The 25,336-nt window shown below is 40.2% G+C and overlaps 1 protein-coding gene across 10 annotated transcripts in view; it reads left to right on the top strand.

Moving 5' to 3' along the window:
* Jarid2 (jumonji and AT-rich interaction domain containing 2) overlaps nt 1-25,336 on the top strand; it is a 180,382-nt gene that overhangs the window by 92,215 nt on the left and 62,831 nt on the right. For 8 of the 10 annotated variants that reach the window (XM_039096474.2, XM_017600709.3, XM_017600710.3 and 5 more), the window contains one exon: nt 19,740-19,881. The exons of 1 other annotated variant lie outside the window; for it this stretch is intronic. In XM_039096474.2, coding sequence (XP_038952402.1) covers nt 19,740-19,881 — 142 coding nt within the window. Of the gene's footprint in view, nt 1-6,444; nt 13,148-19,739; nt 19,882-25,336 lie in introns of those variants that run through there. One more of the 10 variants, XM_017600707.3, reaches the window with a different exon arrangement.

The following is a 25,336-nucleotide window of genomic DNA, read 5'->3' as shown; positions in this document are numbered from 1 at the left end:
TTTTACATTAAAAGTGATATGTGAATGACATAATTTTCTAAATCAGTGGCATGTAGACATGATTAGAGAACGGCTTTTGCCCTCAATCATTTGTGTGAAGGGGTTGGGTGAATGTCTGCTGTTAATACAGAGAACTAACATAGGAGCCTGTGTTTGAGTGGCTGGACTCAGCCTTCCACTTCCATAGGTCCTGGAATAACCTAAATGGGCACAAGATATTAGAGACCTCATTTTTATGTCATAAAATTATGTGCACCATCCACCTTACTTTGGTGTTCCAGAAGTGACAAGGGCTGAAAGCTTTTGCCTTCTGAAAGGAAGCACATGAACCCTTTGAACAGTGTCATGGATTGACTGTTGGACTTTACATCATCTTTCCAGTTCCTTGCTGTAGCCGGGTGGATGGGTGGGACAGTATAAAGATCTGCTGGTGGCAAGTCTTCTGTTCCTCCTGCTTGTAGATGATGCTACTTTTCTGGATGTAATGAAATGAGAAAGCTTGTGGAGGATGGGAATCTTGGCCAATCTTTCAAGGCCCTTGGGCCTGCTGGGGCTAAAATTAGGGACATTTAAATAATAACATGCTACACAAATAACGAGTACACATAATTACACAGTAAGAGAGGGGAGCTATTAGCTGTATTTGAATTTCATTTGCTTCCTATAAATGTCATCTGAGATCAGCAAGCCCTTTTGGCCAGCAAAACGATTTTGAGTAGATGTAAGGAAGTTGGATCTGTCTTTAGACGTACAGTGGGGCAGGACTGTTAAGCTGTTCTTCAAACTTCACAGTCAGTATTGGAAGGCTCTAGCTGTGGTTTGTTCACTGAAACCATCAGAATCGATCAGAGTAACAAGGATGGGAATAACCCTAGGAATGGAGTAGCCTGGTAATGCCAGGACTCAAACTTAGCCTTTCTGGATTAAATTCCTATTTCATTAATTTACCACTAGAAATTAAAATTAAATTTTCATTTAACCACAAATTATCAGATAACCCTGCCCTCATCTCCTCTTGTCCCCTCTACTAGTTTCTTTTTCCATATCTATCCCATATGTCATTTGCTCATCCCACATTGCCTGCTGTTACCTTCTGTTTTTTTTTTTTTTTTTTTTTTTAACCAGGCTTTGAATGATGTAGGTGGAATTGTTAATTAGTAGAAAGAAGTAGGTACCTCAGGAATGGAGTGGTAAGCAATTACTAAGGTGTTCATGTTTCTGGGTTTTGATATTTGTAATTCAGTTGATAGAAGTAGTAAACCTGTTTTTTTTGGAGGAGGTGTTCTTTATCCTCTGTTTAGTCCCAAATCTACTCACTCACCTGGAGGTGGCAGGTGTGTGTATGTGGGTGCTTGTAGCTTTCAGGTCAGTCTGGACATGGTTTAAATGGACAGTCTTCTGCCTTACCTTCTTGGGTGCTAGGGTCACAGGTATGCATCACCACTTCCATTGGCTCAGGTGCACTTGTTTTTATGATTGTCACTATTATATGCATGTCTAACCGTGATGCCCAAGGTGAAGTGCCTTGGAATTTCTCTCACTGTCATGGAACACTAACTGATAAAATGAGTGAAGCAAAAGCATAAGAGATTCCTGCAGGATAATTAGGTCAGAAATCAACATAGGGGCCTTTGTGTTTGGAGGAAATAGGCTAGCAGGGAGGCAGCTCATGTCAAGGGCCTATTTTTGAGCAACCAGGAGAAGTGTGCATTGAAGACCTTGCAGAGAGAGGGTCCTTAAGAGATGAGTGAGGCCTTCTAATCAAAGAGTAGTTGGATGAAAGTGAAGCTCTAGTGACAGAGGCTGGGGCTTGACATTGAGCTCTACTAGAGAGTTGGAATTAGATTCAAGTAGCTGCCATGACAGATATCCATGACTGGCATATGTGTTTGGAACGTGGATGAGGGAGATTAATGATTGATAGCAGAGGAGGGAAAGGTCTTTTTCTAGGTATGTAGGTTTGTCTCAAAAATTTTAAACAGGAGTCTTGAGCCTTGATGAGGAGCTTAATTGGAAAGAATGGATCAAACTGAAGACATACGCTGTACCTAAAAACCCAATTTAAATGACAGTGAGGTGCCAAGTGTCCCTGTTGTCCTGGGTGCTCAGAAGTGTTTCTTGGAGCAATTCCAAGTGGAATGCCTATGGAGGTTAATGTGTTTCTGTTTTGGGTCACATCCTGCCTCAGACCCATTCATTGTCCAGTGCTCTCAGACCACCTTGTGCTTGAAGTTTGAAGGGTGGTTTTTCTTGCTGCTGCTGTCCTCACTTTCATGATACAATGGTGTGTTCCGGCAGGGATACTCGGGAGAAGAAGGAAGTCTAGGTGCTTTACTCTTTCACATAGTGAGTTTCAGGCCACAATCAAGACTCTACTTTCAACACAGATTCTGCCCTTGTGTACTAATTTGTTTATGTAAAGACCTACAATCTAGTTCCTGGCCTTGATGATTGGGTATGGTGGTAGTGAGGAGGAACTGTTGACCATTTCTCTTGTGGCTTTGGTGAGTGTCTGTTTTATCCAGCATGGTGTGCCCTAACAAGATGCTGTAGCAGATGGGTGCAAAGCAAGTTGCTGTAGCTAGAATAGTGATTAATTTTGGAGGCCTTGAATCTGCACTGGCAACTCTGTTCTTGTTGATTGACATCTTTATATTGGGAGGAAAGCAGTTTCCTGCCTCACCTTAGGACTAAATGTGCTTACAGCACAGGTTAAGTGCAGTATTGTTAACCTCAGAGAATTGCAGCTTCAAAACAAGAAATACAAACTATCTTCCTATTAAAGTCTGGTAGGACACATGGGCTGTTACAGTAGGAATTCATTGTCTACACTGTGTTTTCGTTTTTGCTTATGTGACATTTTCCTGATAAGGTAGAAAGATGTTTGTACTTTTCAAAGTTCTTATTTGGATGAAATCTTTCTACGTAAGTGGAAGAAAGATTCTGTAGTTTTGAGATCAGGAGAATTCTGTGATGGGCCTTTAACATGAGGAAGCCCTTCTGCATCCATATAGTAATAATCAGTTTAGTAGACATTTTATTTAGTAGGGCTCCCTTTCTTGTTTCCCCCATGTATAAAGGCAAAAGCCCCTTAGGATCACTAGACCGTTGTTTATTTTCATACACAGGAGCAGGCATTTGGGTAATCTGCTTATTAATGTCCATTGCTGTAAAAGTGATAATCTCTGTAGGAGGCCACATGCTTTTCCAGCATCCAGCCTTTCATGCTTTACTCTCTTTGATAAAATCCTGTTGAACCCGAAGAACTTCTGAGTGCTGCTGTCTTTGTCCCCCCACCCCTCCAACCTCCCTCAAGATGAAAATACCTTGTTATTTATTTATTAAGCCACATTTTTTTTATTTATTAACTTGAGTATTTCTTTTTTTTTTTTCCTTTTTCTTTATTTTCAGAGCTGGGGACTGAACCCAGGGCCTTGAGTTTGCTAGGCAAGCGCTTGAGTATTTCTTATATACATTTCAAGTGTTTTTCCCTTTTCCAGGCAAACATCCCCCTCCCCCCTCCCCTTCCTTATGGGTGTTCCCCTCCCAACCCTCCCTTATTAAGCCACATTTAATGTTAGAAGTCCTATATGGAGTAGCTTTAAAGCTAGCAGAGTGATTACTAGATAACATATTTGGGAAATAACCTTGTTTCTATAAATCCCTTAATTTACAATTCATTTCATAATTTTTGCTGCTGCCAAATCTCCCCTATCTATCCTCTTGGCATACTCTGTAGACTTTGGATGCTCTTACACCCTCAGGTTTACCTTCATACCTTTTCCCCCCATAGTTCACAAAGATAGGAGCTGGGAGGATGATAGGAATGTGAGCAGTTTATCCTTTCTCTTTTAAGAGAATGGTCATCTGTGTCCGATCAGCCTTGCGGACAGTCAAAGGCTATCTTTCCAGTCTTTACAAACACACTAGATAGAGAGCCTTGTCCAAAAGTGGTCACAGGCTTTATTATTATTATTATTATTTTTTATAAAGCCTTAGGCCAATTTTAACAGACAATTCCACCTTTGGATTCCCGGAAGTGTTCGGGTTCTAGTGGAAGTATGCTGCCAACTTATCTTTTGTTACCATCCATGACTTGAGCCTTAAGTTCTGAGAATGTGATGTGAAGCCACTGTGATGCCTTATGTTTTCCTGAACTGTTTGAGGGACATTGGATTATTTCCACCCCTCTCTGTAGCGGTAGGGTTGAACTCTAGGGGGAGGTTACCATCACCTGTTTGCCTGTTTTCTTTCCTCCTCATCATGTGACTTAAGTGAGGATAGCCATTCCAGCCCTTTCTATTCTGTGTACCCTACAAATACTGCTCCCCTCCTACAGTGTCCTTGAGTGGGAGACTTCCAGGGATAGGTTAAGATTGCCATCAAGTGGTTGCGGTTGGTACTGGACCCTAGCATGCTGGTAAGTCTAGTTTGTTAGCCTCTGTACAAATCAACATTTAGGAATAGTGTTTGAGGAGTAGTCTGCCCTTATTTATTTGAGCTGATGTAGGGTAAGAAGTGGTCTGCCCAATCCCAAACTGTGCCTTGTGTCAAAGACAGGTACAGCTGAATCTGGCTAGGTTCAGTCTGGGTACTGACCATTTAGAATTAGTTTACTTACTGTCAGTTCAGGTCAGTAGACCAGATTCAGGACACATAAATTATACCTCAAGATCTGGCTTCAAACCCTGTGTCATACCTTTCAAGATCCTGGTCAAAAGTGTTTGTCATCCTACCTCATGATCTGAATGAAAACCCTGTGTCTTCAGCCTCTAGATCTGGGCCACAGGTGTGGCCTCCAGTTTTGTCTGACTTGTATAGTTCATTTCAGATATAGTCAAATTGACAACCTAGAGTAGCTATCCACTCCTTCCTTGTCATCCAGCACTTGAAGACACAGTTATATCTCCTTATGTCATAGTTTGTTTTCAATAAATTCAATTCCCAGACAGTAATCAGGTCATAATAGCACCTAATGCAACAGTCCTCGTAAAACCACAGATCCTTATTTTAAATTTACAATATGTGGCATCGTTCTTTGGGGGAAGTATCCTTTTAGTATTTCAAACTTCAATATGACAATCATTGACATTTTCTTCATTGATGTTAATGAGCTTGAAAGAAAACACATACAAATGTATTAACAAAATACAATGAAAGCACTTCTGTTAGTTATAATCTTCATTTCTGTAACTGGTCACATGGTTCCTAGATGGTATTTGTAACTGCCTTCCTCTCCTACCCTTTCTGTATTGTCTCCATCTTCTGTAAGCACCTCAGCAGGTTCTTTTCCTGGAGGAGTGACCCTTACCTTCATTCCTTATGGGTCTGTGTCCTTTGTCATTCTGCCTGGGTAGGCTGTTGTAGTTTCTCATTAGCTTTAATCACAGGGCATGGTAGCACCACGAGATGCCCTGAAGGATCTCCTTCACTCCAGACAGAATCTTTCTGAGGCCAAAAGCCCTATATGTTTGCCTCCTGTTGTTTTTCTATTTCTAAAAGTGAGGTGGTAATTTTTTTCTCAGGAGTGACATTCTCAGAATTGACGAGGATTCATTTAAAGTCTTTACTACCTAGCAGAAATTAAACATTAAAGAAGGTAACTAAAATTGAAGTTCTTCCCATAAAGCAGTAGCTGTACCATGCAGCAGACCTCTCGGAATGTACATTAGACTAGGTGTGCAACATTCCAAGGCTCTGGATGTCAGTACCTTGAAATCAGGATCCATTCTAATTCCAAGAGCTATACCTTTGACCCAGCTACCTTCACTTTCCCCCCTACCAGGCTATCCTACATGACATGGGTAAGGAAGGACCTTCCCATGGGAGTAATTGGTGTGAATTAGCAGGTGCTCCCACCCTTGTACACAATTGCTTGCCCTTGAGATCTGTGAGCTGCCTGGGGTGGTAGTGGTCTTAACACCGACTGCCTTTGAACTGGCCTATACTTCATGAGAAAGGTGTCTGCCTGCTCATTTGGAAAGGGAAACATTATTTGGAGGGACAAAGAAACAAACAATAGAGAAATATCCAAATGGTGTAAATATGAAACAGTGGAAGAAAAAACCTTTGGACCTATTTTGAACAGTTACTTCAAACTGAAAGAGGGTATACTTGGTAGTCATTCACATTACAATCTGTCAAGTCATATTAAGCCAGAATTCCTGGATTCTAGCCACCTCAAACAATATTGAACACATCAAAAATAGGAATGTGTTGGAATGAACATTGACATTGGATTTAATTTTCATTTTATTAGTAGCAGAAATAATCAGATTACCAGGAGCAGTACGTTTAAAGATTTTGGAAATTTGTTTTTAGATTCTTTTTTGGTTCTTTTTTTCGGAGCTGGGGACCGAACCCAGGGTTTTTTTAGATTTTAATGGCTAAACATCACTAATTAGGAAATCTGAAATCCAGAGCACCTCAAAAGCTGAGGTTTTTTTTTTTTTTTCTTTTTTTTTTTTTTTTCTTTTTTTGATCTTCATAAGTGCTTTGAGTTTTGTGGGTCTGGAGACACAGTTCAATGGTTAAGAACTCTTGTCGTTTTTCATGGCTGGTTTGGCTCTCCTGAATCTAGCTCTGAAGACCTGACTGGCCCTGAACCTGCCCTCTGCCTCCAGAAGAGCATTTTTCTTATAGATAAAGGTCCTAGGTTTGGTTCCCAACAACCACCTACATGGCAGCTCAAAACTGTCTGCAGCTGCACTTACATGGGTTCTGATGATTTCTTCTGACCTCCAAATGCATTAAGCTCACATGGTACACTTACACACAACATAGGCAAACACCCCCCATCCCCACCCCCACCCCCGTTTAGCAGAGAATGACTTTTTGGTATTTATGGCATATTATTGTAAATCTGGAACCAAGGCTGTATGGTGTGTTCATCTCCCTAGTCCTGTGTTCTGCAGAAAGGTGAGTGCTGATTTACACCAATTCAAGTGGCACTTGGTCCAGGAGTGGTTGGTGACTTGAGTCTGGGGTGTTACCAAGTCAATAACCTCTAAAGAGTGATTTTCATCACGAATGGGTTTAGAAGATGTGACCTGGAAGTAAAAGAAATCACAATGGGGACCCATAGAAGAGATAATAGGCAGTGTGCAGTAAACACCAGAAATAGTTATAATCTGTGTTGAAACTCTTGCAATTAAATTGTTGCTTTCTGATTTTACTTCTAAATACATTACTAAACTCCGTTCCTGATTTCCATTTTTACTCTAGAAGCACAGTCTAACATTAAGTAGTGTACATGCTTGATTTGAAAATAGGCAAGAATGCAGTCAGGTGTAGAGGTCAGAGAAGAGCTTTCTCTATTTTCTCTGCATCACAAGTGTCTTCATCCTCTGAGCTATCTTGCCAACTGGTTTTCTTAAAAATGTCTTATTAGTTTAGAATGATGCTAGCTGTGTGTGAGAGAATCAGGTTACATGAAGGCGATGATGCTGTTCAGTACCAACCCTTTCTTCAACTGTGTTTCAGTGTAAATTTCCTGTTTCATTACTCCTTAAGTTCAAAGTTTATGCTTTTCTTTCTTTTATATCCCCCCCCCCTCCCCCAGCTTCCCTCTCAATGTATTTGTGAGTGAATTTTGCTTGTGTTGTATGGTGGCATTTAAAGTATTTTCAGAAGATTGACCATTACCACCCTTAACTTTCTATGGTTTCTTCTTTACTCTTTAAAATCAGTTGAGTGCTTTTCAGATATTTTTAATATAGTAATATATCAATCTTACCCCTCCTCCATCAAAATGTGTTTATTGGATGTGTCCCAGCTCAGTCTTGATCAGGCAGGATGCCTTCAGTGGTGCTTTGTCTTGAAGGAACAGCCTTCCGTCATTCGTGTTTTTCTGCCTATGGCCTGACAGAGGATGGTGGAGCAGCCAACATATAGACTACTGTTTGTGATGGCTTAATTTAAGACTGTGGTGATTTTATAGTATCCTTGCTTTTTCATATTCAAGACGGACTACTTGGGGTTCTACGCCATATACCTACCCATCGTGTATTTCTTCTATTCTGGAGGATGAGAATCATCTTTTGGGAGGGTCATCTTCTCTATAGGGAGGCTGTCACCACGGAAAAAGGCTCCTGGTGGCCCTCCCTACCCACGTCGATATATAGCTTTAGTTGTTTTGGAACTCCGCTACATAGGTAGGCTTGTATTTGCCTGCCTGTGTCTCCTGAATGCTGGGATCAAAGTTGTGTCACCATTCCCCACCTGTTCTGTCGTTTCAGTCACAGTTAGGGTCTACCTTTTCCATGTTGTTCACAGCTGGCAATGGCTTTGGGTCTTTGGGATCTTGGAAGCGAATTCATAAAATATAAGATCACAGACACCTTTATATCTATCTGCCCCGTTCTGCCTAGTAGGCAGAGTGTTCCTATGGTTTGTTCCAGGACTACTCAGCCAGCAAGGACAATAGGACCAGAACACACCATTTTGTCTTCCACTGTCTACTCTTTCATAGAGAAATAACCTCTACCAGACTAAATTTTCTTTTTTTAAAATTATTTTTAATATGTTAATACTGCATAGATATATCTTTAATTCTCAAATTATCCCATTTTCAAAGAGCACTGGCGTGTTTGAATTTGACCTTATGCTGTATTTGAGACTACATTATTGTGAGGCCTGCTTCAGTGTACTTCCTCCTATGATCCAGTTGGAAAGGGAAGCCAAGGGTTAGGGCTAAGGTTTGAGATTGAGTATCTTTTCCTCCCCCCCCCCCCACACCCCTGCGTGACTGTGAATGCTTTAATTGATTAGTGGTATTTTAGTAGCATGAACAACCAAGTCTGTTGTTGAAATGTGTCCCTCAACATGGATCCCTCTTCCGAGTTAGTACAGCTATTGATATTATTTTGTAATTGCATCTCATGACCCTTATGCCACATTGGGTATCAGGACAACTTCATGTATTACCCAGTATGTGCGGGGGGGGGGGGGATTTTAGGAATTATCAGGGTCAATTGGAAGGCTTTCAGACTTCCAATATACATAATTCTGTTTGGTATAGAGCCAGTGTACTAAATTTTAGTTAAATAAAAATCTAGAGAAGTAATACTTAATATGTAATTGTTAGCATGCCTGATTTTAATAATGACAGTGGTTTTAGTATATTTAGTTATTATATTAATTATATATTAAGTAAAATATTAGCACAGTGTGTCCTTTTTTCCCCCTACCTTTCTTTGTCTTGTTTTAATAAGTCACACCTAGGTTATAGGATCATATATTGGTCATATTGCCAAAAGGGACCATTAAGGTATAGGCATCCCTTGACAGACTGTTGTGGGATTCCTCCAGATGCCAAAGCACATGGAAGGCTCATATTATTTGTAAAACTGTAGAGCGAGAAATGGTGTCTTGTGTCTGTAGTGTCCACTACTTAGGATGCAAGAGAGGAGAATTGTCAATTTGGTTCCAGTCTGGGTAACATGGTGAGTTCCTACCTGAAAACCGGCCTGTGCAGGTCCTTCTCTACTTAGATCTGCTCTCAGTTATTTGTATCACTAGCATAAAGTAAACTCTCTGTGGATATCTGTGTCACTTTATTGTTTAGGAAATAAATACTCTTAGAGATGTAGCTTATTTTAAATTTATTATTTTAAATTTTGTGTATGTGTAGTGCCAAAGGAGGTCAGAAGAGGATGGTGGATCCCAATTGTGAGTTGACATTTAGATACCAATAATGAGCCCAGGTGTCAACTTTTGCCGCCTCCTCCTCCTCCTCTTCCTCTTCCTCCTCCTCCTCCTCCTTTTCCTCTTCCTCTTCTTCTTCCTCTTATAATAATGATAATATTATTAATTCGTGGAGTCTGTCATCTGTTAGTTAAGTCACCTGGCAGCCTATATGGTCTTCTGCCTTTCCTATGGATGTTTTTGGGTTGCGGGGATTAATCGCGTAGAATGTTCACATACCAGGGTTTTTGCAGCTTGCGTGTACCAGGAGCTAGAAACAGAAGAGGTGTACCACCATAAGACCGTGGGCCGAGAAAGACTTCTCTCTGTGCTATAACCCCAAGGCCTGCCTCTTGTCTCTTGGTAGTTGGCTTTCAATATGGGCTAGATTTGTTGTTGTTGTTCTCGTTTGTTTGTTTGTTTGTTTAAGCTCAGTTTTTAAGTTATGGGTCCTAGGTAGCCCAGACTTGTCTTGTGGTGGCCCCCCTGTCTGTATTCCCAACTGCTAGAATAACAATTGTAAGCCACAGAATATAGCTTAGCTTACTTCTCAGGGTGGTTATTTGAATGAAATATAAGGTCTTAGCATTCTGAAGGAACAGGTTTGTTAATGCAGTTTGCCTCTTGGAAAGCTGAGTCAGATAAACAGTGTCCTTCCTCTCATAGACAAGACATATAAGTTGGAATTAGCTCTGGTAATTTATCTCTTCAGAAGCTAAATGCATATCAAGAGTTTTTTGGAGTTTGCCCAACTTAGTGATAATGGTGGGAGTTGATTATGGAAGAGGCAAACTAGACCCTCACGTACCCTGAGGTTGGTTGATTATTAGGTAGGCCAAGCATGTATTTGGCTGACTGCATAGAAAGGCTTTGGTGTGAGGGCCTTTCTGATAGTCCAGTCTCTCCCTAAGTAAGATTTTTAAGTACAGTCCTTGTGTTTTCTGATTTCCGAGTAACACAATGTCTTCATGGAGACATTTAGAGATTTACGGATAACGTCTGACACCTGCTTGTGCAAGTGCTTTATCTGAGTGCTGCTGCTATGCTTTCAGCTTATCAGTTTGAACATTTTAGAGTGAGGATGTCTACTAATTATGTTCCTAGACATACATACATACATCAAAGAAAAATACTGTAGTGCTTCCTTCTTGGAGAGCACAAAGTAGTTGGAGTATATCGAAACAGTGGAAATTAGTGTCTCTGAACAAAGAAATCAGGATAACAGAGGGATAGCTGAAAGTTATCTACTGTCCAGGATCAGAATTCATTTTATAAAGGAGAGAGGAAGAGAAGCTAGCTGTACTTGGTTTGACTTACCTCTAATACTAGAATGTCAAAGTCAAGGCAATGGTGGCATTATGAAATTGGATATCTTTTTATATTATTAAGTTGAAAAGGCTGTGTTTCAACTCATCAGCTGACCCCCCCCCCCCAATATAAAAAACAAAAAGAAGGGATGCTGTTTGTTCCATCTCCTACTTACAGTGATCCCTCCAATAGGGTACTGGGTCAATACCTTAGCCAATCAGCTGCTGCAAACATAGTGTTGTCAATAAATAAATTGTTTTCAGCTTTTTGTGCCACAGAGCCACATAGTCATTAACTTGAACCAGAAGTCAAATGTAAACACCTATTTTAGTTTCTTTCAAGAGGATACCAGCAGCAATGACTGGAGAAGAGCTTCTTAGAGCTGGGGCATTGTAAAGGGAAGCTAGAATCTGTATATGATTCTCACACTTCATTTCTCTCCAACCGTATATGTGTAACAGGTTCCCTCTTTCTCATCTCATTTCCCCAGAAGTGGTGTTCACCAAAATTTCTGGCTTTCTTCTTTACAGTTTCCTGCTGTGGGTGCTTTCATTAGAGCCAACTGAAACTGAGTCTGCAATAATGGAGTGGTGGAGAGATTCTTCTTGTATGGCCTCCTTCCTGTCTAAGGAAGGAACCCAGACTAGCCTGAGCCACCGCTTTATCATTTATACAATGCAGTGGCACCAGTCTGTATGTGGGTATCACAGGCTTCAGAGAAGATGTCACTTCCCTCTTCAGAAAATGCTGTGCTTTTAGTATGTTTTCCACGGTGACCTAAGAAGTGGCCATGGTAACTGTCAGGTATCACACCTCAGGAAAAGCTAGCATCTGCCTTTACCATTTGCAAGGTTTAACTTAATTAGTGCCTGTATTTTAAAAGCCCCAAAAGGTAAAATAACACAGTCAACTCATTAGGATGGGGTGTCCCATTGCCTTGAGTATGAACTTTGTTTCAGTGCCCTGCTCGGTTTTCAGCCACCATCTTTGCTTGTCTTGGAAAGACATAAAGAGAAGCATGTGGGTAGTGCAAAGCATGTGTTTTGCACATCATTGTCAGATGAAGTTCAAAAGCTTCAAAGAAAATGACTTTGAAAATTAAAAAACAAAAAAGAGACCTGTGCCCCAGTTGGGGAGGCCAGTTGGAGGCCTGCCTTTTTCACCCCTCTCAGCAGCTGCTAGGCTACAGAGCCTGTTTTGTGAAAGATCCTCCAGAAACAATGAGGGAAAACAGCTTCAGCTTGATTAGATTAGATCAATTTATGTGCCGTGGGGAGGGGCCTAGGCAGGGCTGGGGGAGGGGTGTGCTGTGCTGGCAGTGGCCCATGCCTGCCCATCCGGTCACTTCCCAAGTAATGAAGCTCCCGTGGTGGCTGGAATTGCAGGAGGGGGGAGGGAGGAATTGGAGGAGGAGCATGTGAAGAGAGATTTCTGCAGTCTGTCTGGAGAGCTGCCCAGGTTTCCCAGCCAAAAAAACAAATAAAAATAAATAAAAGCCAAGTGCTGAATGACACAGATTATGATATTAAAAAGGGATACCGTTGAAACATTGCCCTGTTCCCTGCTGTTGTTGGAGATGGGTGTGTGCAGCAGGGAGGGGCAGTTAGTGCACTGTATAACAGGCCATTCCTTGGACATAAAAGTCCGTACAATTAAATTGTGAGTGTCCCTTGCCAATAGGGTCCCCTCCCCCCTCGTGGCAGAAATTCTGTAATTTTGATTTGTCTGCATTGCAGGTTGTGGAAATAGCAGGATGGAAAGCTAGTTCCCTTCGCCTTTTCTCATTTTAATTCATCAAAATGGCAAAAACCAGGGAGGGGGAAAGTCAGCCAGATGCCCCCTCCTTTCAGTGTTCAATTCTCTTGCAGGCACATAAATAATCTTCTCTCCGACTGTCTCCCCTCCCCCTCAGCCCCCGCTGGTGTTCGGCTGTCCTATTGCCTCGCGGAGTCTGCACTGCCGCTTGCTTATTACGTACTGGGGAGGATTGTTGACAAGTGCTCCGGAGCCTGCCTCACTGCGTTCTCCCTCCCTCCCTCCCCTCCTCTGTCCTTCTTCCTCTGTCTCTGCAATGATCCGGCTCTGAGGATGGCTGCTCCACGGGTCTGTCAGGTGCAGTTTTTGGTGGCTTATCTTGAGGAACCTGGGATAGAAGGTCTGTTCCTATAAATAAAAGAAGAAACAAATAGCTTGTGATTCATTTCAGTCTGATTTGGCTTTTGTTGAAGAAATAGGCCTTTGTGGGTTTTCCTGCTAGGGGTCCTGATTATATATCCATTATGGTTGGCAAGGGGGAGACAGACAGACAGACAGACACACACACAGCATTTAAAGTGTTTGGATTTAATATTATTTTAGATTTTTCATATTTTCCCTAAGGGGAATGGTGGCTCCTACTAAGATACTATGGAAATTTACAAGAGAGAATTAATGTCGTTCTTAGCGCATTAAGCTCTGTTGACCATTTTGGCCAAATCTGCAGTTTAAATCAGGCTTGTATGAATTTAGACATTTCTCTCGGGATTGTTCAGTCATTCAGAAATAGCTGATTTCTGTATTAATATTAATTTGCCAATGTATTTGTTTATTTGCCATCGTTTAAAAGTAGATGCCTCATGAAAGTTAAGTCACTTCATTCTTACCCTGCCTCTAGTTGCTTTTATAATCGAATGTTTGGTTTCATTTCCCTTATTATTTCATCCTTTTCAGGTTATTCTTTCCTTAAAAGATGGAGGAAACTGAGGCATGTGTGTAGAAGCCATATCATCATGTGATTGTGGTTACTCCAGAATGCTTTACACTCAGGCTTGCTCTGTTTTTATTTTCGGTTCATCGTTCCTTGTTTTCATCAGTGTATAGAGGCAGGTGCGCCACTGGTCCAGTTGTGGGTCAGATCTGGCCACATTCCTACAGTCTGCCTTGCACAGCTTTGCATTGTGTTTCCGTGTTGGGAGGACTGTCCAGCCGGGAAGCTGTGGGCCTTGGTAACTGCTGTGCTGTTAGTGGATTTGCTTCTGCTTGCACTCAGTCTTGTCATTTTAAATGTGGGTGGGCAGTTGATTTGTTTATATGCAGTTGAGATAATTAGCTACTTGGAGGAAATCACAACCCCCCAAACAAAAGAAAATATAACTTGGAACCTTTATTTTTTGTGTAGCCACAAGCTATTGTTGAGGATATAGCTGATAAACACATCCATAAATAGGTGTGGGGGTCATGTCCAGCTTTGGCAATTATAAGAAAAGATTAGTACACAGACTCGTTTAGTTTATGGAGTTCAGTTATGGCCTGTAAGTCAGATATTTGGGAACTGGTTTCATTCTGGTATGTACAGTTAAATAAATTTACTGAAATGAAGCTTTGAAGATGCATACATTTCAATTTCTTGTAGAAATCTTTCTCTGTGTGGAGCACCAAGGTTCGTCTTATCTGCCTATCTGTCTTGTAAACAGGAGTCTCACTGATGTGTTTTTTTCTTTAAAGCTCTTGTGCTTGCTGTCCTCATAGCTCTCAGTTCCATTGTTCTGCAGCTCATTTTCCCCAGTAGCCTAATAATCCCAGTAGTGCCTGTCATGTGCTGTTTCCTTAGTAGAGAATGTAGCTTTTGACCTCAGATGGTTAGTACTGTGCCTTAAATGCTGGGAAACCATTTTCAGTCGTTTGGAATCCAAGCCGTTGGTTGCTTGTAAGTAGATTGCATGGCAGGCATGCACTTGATGTGTTTGTCGGTCGGTGTGAAATGTAAACAGATACGGGGATGGTAGGTGGGTCTAGAAGTTAGAGCCTGAGACAGTGGAGTCAATTCCATATAAAGGTGAACTTGACATCGTAGTACACAGAAGGTGTTTGAGGGCAGTCTTGAACTCTACTTAATTCTAATTTAAGTCATTAGCATGAATGAGTGAAAGGGAGAATTAATTAATATAGGGCAAGGATAATTAATATAATCTGTGGTTGATCTTTGACCCAAAGAAATGAGGGTTTATGCCAAAATAAGTGCACTGATAGCCTCTGGGCTGTTTCAGATTTTTTTGTGAAGACCAGAGATTGAAAGAAAATGTGTATAAAAAGTTCATCTGTAAGACTTGTTTTGCTTGTTCTTTCTCCTTGGGATTGTGGGTTAAGGTGCATGGAGAGGGGCATCTTTTGTCTTTGGGTGATGTGCTTCTCCTTCATCCAGGACTCTCACGTCATTCCCGACTGGGGCCCGTTAGTAAAGCTGCTACCTTATATTGAAATTGCCACAGGGCTTTTTGAGTAATGTGGTTCAAGATGAGGAAATGTTTTGCTGGCTCTGGGGCATGTGGTACTTTGCTTGTATAGAAATAGCTTTTCTAGTGTCCCCAAATTTTCCTGTCATCAGGGTTATTGCTTCTTTTATCAAAATGTTGGTCTTGGGAAAGAGACTTTAAATTTCGGAAGAATAATGTCTGTAAGGACTGACATTGGCAGTGGGTAAAGGTCTCTTGTAGACTTTTGGTATATAAATCAGCATATATGTCTGTGTTGTTGAGATATGACAGAAGAGCAAAACTCACTCTTACCGTTCCATAGTTTGATCTGTTTTGAGGTTTTACAGAGGCTGGGCTTTTGATTACATTTTCTTGACTAAAATGGGAAATCTCTGATGCTGATTTGAGAGTAGACAAAGGGGAGTCTCAGTTGGCTGAGGGGGCTCTCTCATGAGAGAGGAGGATAATTATTTTCTGTAATCCAGGGTAGAAGCCATTTTCATTTGCGCCTCGTTGACCACAAGTGTCACTTACATCCTGCCTTATGACTATCATTTGTTCTCAGCCACATCAGAGTGGATTTGTTCTGGGCTTCCCAAGATATGCCCTGCTCACCCCTGTCCTCCTGTCGTGTTGGATGTTCACTGCTGACCTGCATATGTACAGTTGAGGGTTAATATCCACATTCTTGTGAGAAGCAGGCCCAGCATCAGAATGCCTGTACTGTGTGTAAAGCAGACAATCCAAGGTTTCTTTCAAAGTCTGAGGGGGAACCAAGACTAGTAATGGCGGTAACCAAGCATTCTGATTACTTAAAAGAGGTTCCCCTGCCTTAACCAAAAAGTCTGCTATTACAATTTTCCTCCCAACCAAAAGTGAACACATGTGCAGGCACATACAGAATGATAAATTGCTATTGAAAAACGGAAGCTCTTTGGGTGCTTGGCTTTTTAATATGTAATGTGATACCTTGTGTCACAGTGACAGGGTGGCAGACGGTATTGGCTCTGTAACAGAATCACCTTTTGTGCATACTTCTTACAGCAAAGCTAAAACCGTTGGCTCTCCCTAATATGCTAATAAGTTTTGTGTGCTCCAGATGTTTGGGAAACACTGGAACAGCATCAAAGCCCGCCTTGTTTTCATTTCTTTTTAACCCTTCTTTTGGCATTGCCTTTGTAGAATAGGGTTTCCCTCTGGTTTGTATTCTGCCATGTCTTCTTTGTGTCTAAAACATAAAACCATACGTACTCTATTTCTTTGTAGATGTTCAAAATCAATTATTTTGTGCTTATACATTATTATCATACAAATGATAATCTAGATTTATTATTTATTGCTTAAAGATCCTTTAGTTGAAGGAGGCGTTGGATAAACAAACAGTTTCAGTTTTCCAACACACCATGTAAGGGCAACAGGGAAACAGGACCACCATGTACACAGCATTTCCAACATGAATTTAATTTGCTCCTGACTGCTACTGTTCTAGCCTCTTATGTGGTGCTGGAAGGATTTTCAATTGTTGCGGATTTAGGGGATGAGATGAATAGCCACTGAGCTTGCAGAGACCCTGGAAGCAGCATGCTGTTGTATTTAATTTCTTGGAGGGGTTTTCTGGATAATATGGTAGACTGTAGTGTCCAGGCTATATCCTGTTGTTGATGGTGGCAGGCACAGTTTCCAAGCTGTCTTTATGCCAATGATTCTGACTTTGCAGCTCATATTTATTGCTTTTGGAAAAGACAATAGACTGGTTTAATTTAAGTTTAACCTACTGAATATTAATGGAGGAGAACAAATGTACAGATGCTGGATCTTTGGGCCATTTGGTTTCCTCTCTGTTTAACCTCTGCTCTCCAACAAACATTTGTTTTAGCATGAGCGGAGGTGGGGAATGGGGGTAGGGAAGAGGTGAGGGGCTAGAAAATTTAAAATATGGGCACTTTGTATGGGAAGGGAATGCTGTTGCATTATTTCTCCTCAACTAAAAATAATAATTTACAATATTGATGGCAGGGCTGTGTTAAGCAAGAGAAAGAAAAGGCACAAAACACACATTAGCCCCTTCTCATATTGCCATGATAGCTATTCCGCCCTCTGGCATCATATTCCATTCTGTTGATCCAGGTCAGGCAGGCTCTATTATTTAGCTAAAACATTAGAAATTAAATTTCATAGTTGGGGATGTGAAAAAGAGCAAGGGAATAAATTGGTGGGGGAGTTGCTTTAAACATATTGATGAGGAAACTGAACTATAATTTGCTGAATAATTTTTATACAGTATGCAAGTATTGAAATTGAAAATATTGATCATGAACAGAATAAAATCAGCTCTGATTCAGACATTAGCTCTGTGTTGTTCTCTCTGGTTCAGGTCACCCTCATTGTGTGACTTGGAAAGTGAAAAGCTGGGAGTGCCCCGAAGGTACTAGTGTGATGATGCCAGTGGATAGTGGAGCCCCCACTTCTGTTCCATTAATGACTCAGACTTCCCCTAGGACCAGAACAGCTTTATTCTCCCTTCACAACGAGTGCATAATTTCTGCTACATTTCTGAGAGAGATCTTATACCATTTCCTCAGGCATTCTCCTAATACTCGTGCTTAATATTTATTTTGGGGAGGGATCGTTTTAAAGCTCTGTTATACCTTAGATGTATACTTTCTTCTCCTACTCTGGTTTGGGTTTTTGGTTTTGTTTGGTTTCTATGTATCCTTGTACCTGATTCTGGGAAGTCTCTTGAGAGAACTATTGAGAAAAGGCAGATAGAATTTGTTGGTTATGAAGGCCTCTCTGAACTGTCACCTATAATTACAGTTGGCTGCCAGGGTTCTGGTTCAAGTTTACTCCCACTTAGAGGTAGCTCGGGAACAATAGGTCTGACATTAGAGATGGATTCCACCTAGCATTACATCACCTGGGGACAGTAGTGTTGTAGAATAGGGCCCATGTGAATCTGGGACAAGTTCAAATTAGGCTGTTAATCTTCCTGTGTGGGAAAACAGGAATAAAGCTGCCAGTCTACTAGCTTAAAGTTCTCACATAAGTATCCTCCTCACTCAGCAGTGTCAATAGTCAAGGGCAGAAGACAGACCATTTCTTACTCATCCTCACCTAGTTGTGTCCCATTGTTCCTTAGTTTCTTTCCATTATCCATTTAGGGCTTTATAGTAGTTTCCCTTTAGATTTTTATTGATGTGGTGGTGATTTTATTCTTTTGTTCTGGTTGTCTGACTGCACTGATTTCCATTTACTCTATTTTTCCTATCACTTGTTCCTTGCTCGATGTGTAAAAATCTTTATTTACGTGAGTATTGCTAAATAATATGGATGTATGTGTTGGGTTTCTTTGTTTGCATATCCTCAAGACAGGGTTGTCAATATAGAAGATATTTGGAAAATTTCACCTGTTTTTCTGATACATTAATTCTGCTGTATATACACATGTACTATTTAATAATCAAATACAGTTAGATATACTGCAATTTAGGGGGTATCATAATTTTTATCTCAGAGTTGTCCCCCTTTCTTGCTAAGAAATTGAACTTGACTTCACCACTGAACTCTACCCTGGCCCCAGTCACATTTCTAGTGGCTTTGGAAAACATTTGTATAATTCCAGTGATTGGCCTCCTACCTATTTTTGTAACAATGTAACAATAAAAAGGGCATTAATTTGGCTATATATACAATTTATTCTTTTAGATTTGTAGTCAAAGGACACTGAAATAAATAGGTGAAATTAGGAGACCCTCAACATCATCTAATTCATTCTGCTGACATTTAGTGATCACTGCTTCTAGCAGCCCTTAGACCTTCCCATATTTGTGTCCGCAGGAGAACACCCATCGTACTGTGTATGGATCAGTACTACAGATTCACAGAAGGTTTGAGACAGGATGGGTACAAGCTATTAATGACTCTATTTGGATCTACACTCAGGATGTTTCTCTGTGTAGCTGGTATTTGTTGATTTCGGTATATTAGTAAATATTTACTAGTTAGTAGTTATGTAAAACAACCAGTTGGATTTTATGATTATTGTCACATCTTTCATATTTTCTACCCTCAAGGCACAAAAGATGTTTAAAATAAAATGTACTTTAGTCAGGTAACTTTAATCCTTAGTATTTTAGATGCTGAAATAGGATCACTCATTCAGGCCAGACTGGGCTACATATTGAGATCCTGTCTCTGTTCCAAAACCCCAAACCATCTTCACTCTGTATCTCCTCCCCTACGCCAACATGCACGCGCGCGCGCACACACACACACACACACACACACACACACACACACACACACACACACAAAATAACATCTTGCATATCCTTCTGTTTATTGTTTCTTTGTTAGGTTTTTTACTCTTATGGAATGAGACTTAATTTTTCTTTACTCCCTCAAAAGGATTGTATGTGCAAGTTTTCTGTCCTTGTCAGCTGTTGCACAGGGTTGAAGGAAAAGTGCTGTTCTGATGTAATGTTTTTAAGTGTTTGTCCCTTTTTTCACCTGTAGGGCTCCTTGGTAATGACCAGTCTAAGGCATTAGGACCAGCTTCAGAGCAGTCAGAGAATGAGAAGGATGATGCCTCCCAAGTGTCCTCTACTAGCAACGATGTTAGTTCTTCAGATTTTGAAGAAGGGCCGTCGAGGAAAAGGTTAGTACCCAAGACTGAAATATTAGTGAATTCATCATGAAACAGGGACTGTAAATTCTGGTTTCCACAGGAGTCAGATCTAAGGCTTTCTAAGTATTTCCTAGTAGTAATCATCAAAAACAGAGATAAAAGGCGTTATGGCCTGGGTAAAATTTGTTCGTGCCTATGACACTTGCGCTTAGTCAAGTTTGTTCGTTCTTGTTCTCTCTCTCTTTCTCTCTCTCTTTCTCTCTCTCTCTCTCTCTCTCTCTCTCTCTCTCTCTCTCTCTCTCTCTCTCTCTCATAGATTTTGTCCGTCCGTCTGTCTGTCTGTTCTATGTCTACTCTATTTGCATGTACACCTGTGGACCCAAAGAGGTCATCAGATCTTATTATAGATGGCTGTGAGCTCAGGACCCTCTGGGAGAGCAGCCAATCATCTGAACTATCTCACCAGCCATCACATTCATTCTTCTTAATTAGCAGAAGTTCTGAAATATATATTAAATGAGTTTTTTCATTTCCGAAGAGATTATTTTCCCCAAAATGTTATCATTAGAAGATATTTTTGTCATGAAAGTAGGAATTACTGTCTATAATGTTAATATGTCTGATTTTACCCAACTATAGAATCAGTTGGATAGAACACTTTTCTTTCATAGGATTTTTCTACATAATTTAAGATAGTTCGGTAAGGTGGTGGGTCTTAAAATTGCAGCAGTGACAGAGTTCTAATTGGGTCTTAAAAATTCCTTTGCCAGCATCCAACCTACCTTTTGTCTTATTGTCCACCCCTTTAAAAATTCTCAATTTGCATTTGATACTTTAATATATTATCTTTATGACTATAATTTTATAATGTGGATACCCAGAATTTAACTCAGGACCTCTGTAATCAGTTCTCTTAATCACTAAGCCATTTCTCTATCCCCTATGACTATAATTTTAAAAGGAAAAATTCCCTTGGTTTGAATTTCTTGGTTGATTCATCTTTACTATAATGACCCTTTGGAAACAATTTATGTGTCCATCTCTAATGAAGTAAACAGAAAAATCAAGGAGAAGGAAGTTAGACATGATTTGTGCTTAATAAATAGGTCCTAAGCCTTCAAGTTGAGATGCATAGCTCAAATTCTTGTATTGCCCTCTTCTCCTTGGTGCTAATATCTTGTGGTCTGTGTTTAGATTGATAACTTCTGTACTCATTTTCTCGCACTTCTCTCCAGTGTCTTGTGTTGCTGTTTGGTTTTTTAGTATAATGAACTTTTCTTTGATGATCCTTTTACTGTGTATTCCATAAAGAGCCACTTGTAAAAGGATCTATCACTAGAACCGAAGGCTCAGAAAACCCAGTCTGGTCAATAAATGCACAGTAAATGCAATAGACTGTGTGGTAGTTAGTATCTGTGCTTTTAGCATGTGTGATGTCCAGGGCCCTGGCATCAGCTTTCACCTCCATTTCGAGAGTGCATTTTTTGAGTCTTTGGTTATAGAAGCAAATATTCACAACTATGTGACTAACCGTGCACTCCGCCCCCATGTCTGATTCTCTTGGATGACAGTGATGCTTTTTATATGTTATATTGTTGGTGGAGTGGAGTGCAAAGAAAGTAGTCTGTATTTATTTACAGGTCAATAGAAGTAGGAAATAAGTTTATTTTATTGTAAATCTTTTCCCATTGCATTGAATAGTTTTCCTACTAAATTTAAGAGTTTAATGCAGTGTGCTAGATGTGGCTCCGTAGGAAAGAAAGAGTTCTTGTTCCTCTTGCAGGGCCTGGGCTTGACTCCCAGCACCCATATAGTAGCTCATAACCACCGCAGCTCCACTTTCAAGGATTCTGATTTATGCTTGTGGCAGTTTACTCACTCACATGAAGGAGAAACATCGTGCACATTAAAGCAGAACATTTCCTTGTAGTAAAGAAAGCTGTCGGGCTGGAGAGATGGCTCAGGGGCTAAGAGCACCCGACTACTCTTCCAGAGGTCCTGAGTTCAATTCCCAGCAACCACATGGTGGCTCACAACCATCTGTAAAGAGATCTGATGCCCTCTTCTGGTGTGTCTGAAGACAGCTGCAGTGTACTTATATAGAATAAATGGATAAATCTTTAAAAAAAAAAGCTGTCTGAGCTGACAGTTAAAGTAATCATTAGTAAAACCTACGGTATGTGTGTGCTTAGATAGTGGCTTTTCATCACTTAAAAAGGGTTTTATTTTTAACTGCATGTGTGCGTGTGTCTGGGTTGTGTACACGGGCTGTGCAGGCTGGGTGTTGGGTTCCTCTGGGTGTGTACACGGGCTGTAGAGGCCATGTTACAGACCTGTAGTCTTGTTAGGGCATAGACAGTTCATGGGGTTTGATGTAAGTGGTATAGTTCACAATATGGTTCTGTTCTATATTTAGTGGGTTTTCTTTGAACTTTTTTTTTTTTTTTTAATTAGAATAGATGACTTGGGATTTCCGCAGATACTTTGTACTAGGAGATACTTAGTGTTTCTGGGAAAAAACACTGAATCCTAAAAGTTGAGGGACTTGATTCACATATTGCTTTGCAGTTAACCTCACTTCTTGTCTGATTGGCAGTGGTGATTGCTAGCTACCCTTTTACCATTTGGTTGCTCCTACTGTGGATGGTCTTAGTTACCTGTTCCACTTTTGTCTGTTAGGGAAGGAGAGTGAGGACATGCTGTCGGTGTCCACATTCATTGTAGAGTCCATATGCAGTGAATGGTCTCATTCTGACCTTATCTGGGCTGACTTTTTACCCATGGAGAGCACTATTTGTAATGATAATTGCTACATGCTTTTAACTTTTGATGACCTTGTGCTCTCACAGTTCTCTTCTAGAAATCATGTTAGGCTGTATGTACTCAATATACTTGTGCCATAGTTGTTCTGATATATTTAGAGGGCATAATTATAGTAGAACCTATAGCTCTTTATGAGTCTGTATTTTTCTCATTTCAAAAGCCCAAAATGTTTGTTTTTCCTGTCCATTAAACATATCAGGGAAGCCAGAAGAAGCAGCTGACCTGGAGTTTCCCCTTGTTTGGGCAATGTCTTCATACGAAGATGGGAAGTAGATGAGGCACTCGCCATACACCTGAGGGCTCATGTGCGGGGTTCTCATTCATTTATTAATTGAGGCGGTTCAGGCTGTGTGATCCTGCCCTAAGTTTCCCCAATGCTGTAATTAGTTATGTGCTCTTATTCCCGACCTTCCATTCTTCTAATAATATTTATATACCTATAAATACACATCGTGGATTTCTGTTCATGTATTTATTTATATTGATAATGATTAGACCATTTCATTAAGCTGTCTGTCTCTTTTAATTCAGGTAGCTTTGTGGAGGAAACATTTAAAATATTTCAGTGCCTGTAGAAACAAGAGTGAGCAGAGCTCATTCCTGTGCAGAGTAGTGGTTAGAACGACATTTTAGAGGAGTAGTCGTGAGGATAGACTATCCAGAGTAATCAGATGAGCCAGCTGAGTTTTGAAGAACATACAGATGAGTGGTAATCACTATCAGCCATCAGTGATGGTTGTGACAGGCTTACTTAGGATTACTAGAGTTTGTTTGCACACTGTGATAGGTCTCTTCACCATTCACCAGCACAACACTCTGTTGGCAGAGGAAATACAAGAAAGAAAGAGCCTTTCTTCTCCCTCTTTTGAAGTGAACTCGAAGGATCCTTAGAGTGAACAGTAGTTTGTTTTTTTGTTTGTTTTTTTTTTTCCTGTACTGAGCTTAATGCATGCCTTCAGACATCAGGAGTCGCACAAATTAAAGTTTATATAAGAACAGGTGTTGACCAGATTCCATAGAGACTATTGATACTTTAGTCATCTTTGTAGCTTTAGTAGAGGCCCTTATTCATAACACCCACATACCTGACAGGAAGATAGTCTTCCAGTAAATCATGCCTTTGGTATAGCATGCTTTTCAAAAAAAAATGTTTCTGTGTAACTAGATAAAATACTATCAGGTTAGGACGTAAAAGAAACAAAATCCTGTTTTCGATTATTCCATTTAAACTGACTTTTCACATAAAGATTTCTGGGTTTGGGTGAAATCATGACTGAATCCAGTTTAACTTTTGGATATGAATACTTGGTGAGCATTCATTAGTAGATTGGGTCTACAGTTTACTAGTTTGTAATACTTTTTTTTTTTTTTTTTAATGGCAGTATCTCTAGGTTTGTAAGGGAGAGAAAACACCAAAGGTTGTTCCACAGGACGCACTGCTTAAATTCAGTGACACTTTAGGAACCATAAATTCTGTTCTGTATTAACCCTTTTTTAGAATCTTACTGCCAAACCTTATTACTTTTTGTATTGATTAAGGTTAAATGTACTAACTTATTGGAACCCCTAAAACAAATAGACAACCACCCCCCAAAATTTTTTTTTGATTTAGTTTTTACACTTCAGTTAACCAGGATATTCCAAATTGTATATAGACTTTGAACTGTATATAGAGGTAAATATTGATGTATTTCAGCTATTTATTCCCCTTTGTATTTTGAGATAGGTTTTCTCCTATGTATCTCCTGAAACTCACTCCACAGACCAGGCTGTCTTAGAACTCACCATTCTGTTTTTGACCAGTTCAGGGATTTAAGGGTCTACCCTTAAATTTAGCACTTTTAATATATCTTTCTGGTTGATAGAACTTATGCTTTATTTTCTTTGCTTTAGATCTAAATGCTCTGGTAACATTTTCTTTTTACTGGAAACATTTTAGTATTTCTATCCTGGTGGATGCCTCTGTCCTTGGTTTTATCCTCATATATCTCGTTCCGGGAAGGTTGTACATATGTGGTAAATAGCACCACCTCCTTATTTGACAGTAATTTTTACCCATTGTGGAACTCCATGTTAAAATTGTTTCTACAGCAGCATATCGGTGACACGCTTCTGTTTGGTGGGTTTGCATAGTTCTTAGTTTTTTTGAGAGACTGTATCTCTCTCTATTTTATTCTCCAGACTAGGATCCCACTGTTTATACAACTCCTGATTCTTATCAGCTAGTGCTGGTTCAACTTTGAGATTTCATTTGCGTTGTTTGTTTCTTGTCGTTGCTGTTTGCTGGTTGTATTATATTACTATGTTGTTACTATTTAGTCTTAAGATTTTACTGCTTTTAGAACACTGTGATTGATTTATTGATTGTATCCTCCTTTGCCGCCCCCCCCTCCCCCCATCAGGTGGGTATGGAGAAGAGTTTTACTGTGTCTTTCTGGATGGTACAGACCTTAAATTCATTCTCAACTTGGAGATTTCTCTAGGCCCTGAGTTTTTCAAAACTCTCATGTTGAGTCCTGAATAAGTTTACACCGGATAGATAGTTCTGTAGATAATACACCTGAGGACCTGAGTTCAAATCCCCAGGATACATCTAAAAGCTGAGTGTGTTTGCGAGCACCTGTAATCCTATTGCTGGTACAGAGGCAGAGACATTTATAAA

Source organism: Rattus norvegicus, chromosome 17, assembly GCF_036323735.1.
Source record: "Rattus norvegicus strain BN/NHsdMcwi chromosome 17, GRCr8, whole genome shotgun sequence".
Classification (NCBI taxonomy): Eukaryota; Metazoa; Chordata; class Mammalia; order Rodentia; family Muridae; genus Rattus; species Rattus norvegicus.
The sequence above is the reverse complement of the archived record's forward strand: the minus strand, read 5'-3'. Positions and strand labels throughout refer to the sequence as shown.